The sequence below is a fragment of the Salvelinus alpinus genome, chromosome 14 (assembly GCF_045679555.1).
Source record: "Salvelinus alpinus chromosome 14, SLU_Salpinus.1, whole genome shotgun sequence".
In the NCBI taxonomy this organism is placed as follows: Eukaryota; Metazoa; Chordata; class Actinopteri; order Salmoniformes; family Salmonidae; genus Salvelinus; species Salvelinus alpinus.
The window spans coordinates 13405046-13406213 of NC_092099.1; the positions used below are offsets into that span (position 1 = coordinate 13405046).

The following is a 1168-nucleotide window of genomic DNA, read 5'->3' on the forward strand; positions in this document are numbered from 1 at the left end:
GAACACATTCTTGTTTACAATGACGGCCTACCCCGGCCAAACCCCGGACGACTCACATACAACTACTTACAATTTCACGGTCCTCTGTGGTGAGAATACCTTTAGCAAAACAGTCCGAGCAAACATCAGTAGTCTTCATCCCCAAAAGACTTGGCGACAGAAGTTCAATTAGTCTGACGCAGTTGTCATTCTCTGCCTCCAGAGCAGGACATGGAGGGCTATCCTCCACGTAGGTGGCCGCATGTTTACAACCCCCAGCTGACAGTGCATCCACAAACTCCCTGAACCAACCGTTCGGAAGTGGCCGGATCCTGATGATTGTATCAATAAGTAGATCCGCTGCCTTTAGATTGCTCTCTTTTCTCGCCTTAGTTCGGATCAAGTCCTTGTTGTCATTGTCTAAGAAGTTCAGGTGATCCAGTACAAACTCGACTTCAATGAGTTTCCGCAGCCTAGGTCTGATGTCCTCAATCAGACTGATGTTGGCGGTGTTATCTTTGTCAGCGGCCATCGATCAGGTTGATCAGAGATATACACGAAATGCCTGGTCACATCGAAGTCCCGAGTCACGTAGACAAGCACACGGAGGAGTAGGCTAACTGCAGTGCAAATAGTTAAATCAACATACGCCAATCGAGATTCTATTCCCGTCAATGCAAACACTTTCAGTTTCGTTTCTCCCTCTGCAGTCTGGTTTCCACCAGTTACCACAGCCACAAAGTCAAAATATTAACGACAACTAAAATTTGCTATTTAGTCTTATTTTAAGGTTAGAGTTAGGCATAAGTTAAGCAGTGTGGTTAGGTTTAAAATAACATTTTAAGAAGATACATTGTAGAAATAGGCGAGGTTTATTTATATATTTTTATTAACAACAAATCAATACAGGAAGTACATGTGGGAACACAAGTACAGTATATATGAATAATATACAATGGACAATTGGGCTAGGGGCGGGGCTAGCGGGTACAATATCACATTACACAAGGACCTTAAGGGACATACATACACTTATAATTCTAACAGCTTTTTTGTTAGTAGAGTATTTAATTGTCTTAAAATACAGTTAAATTTATTTTTGTAAGGTAAGAAAATTTACATTTGTGAATAGGAAATTTGGCCAAAAGAATAATGAAATTAATTACATAAAAATGTTTCAGCTTATTTC

General features: G+C 40.4%; 1 protein-coding gene across 1 annotated transcript in view; it reads right to left on the reverse strand.

Moving 5' to 3' along the window:
* LOC139538448 (interferon-induced helicase C domain-containing protein 1-like) overlaps positions 1-884 on the reverse strand; it is a 27389-nt gene extending 26505 nt beyond the window's left edge. Inside the window, exon 1 of the mRNA XM_071340508.1 lies at positions 71-884. Coding sequence (XP_071196609.1) covers positions 71-511 — 441 coding nt within the window. The 5' untranslated portion in view covers positions 512-884. The remainder of the gene's footprint in view (positions 1-70) is intronic.
* Positions 885-1168: the final 284 nt, after the last annotated feature.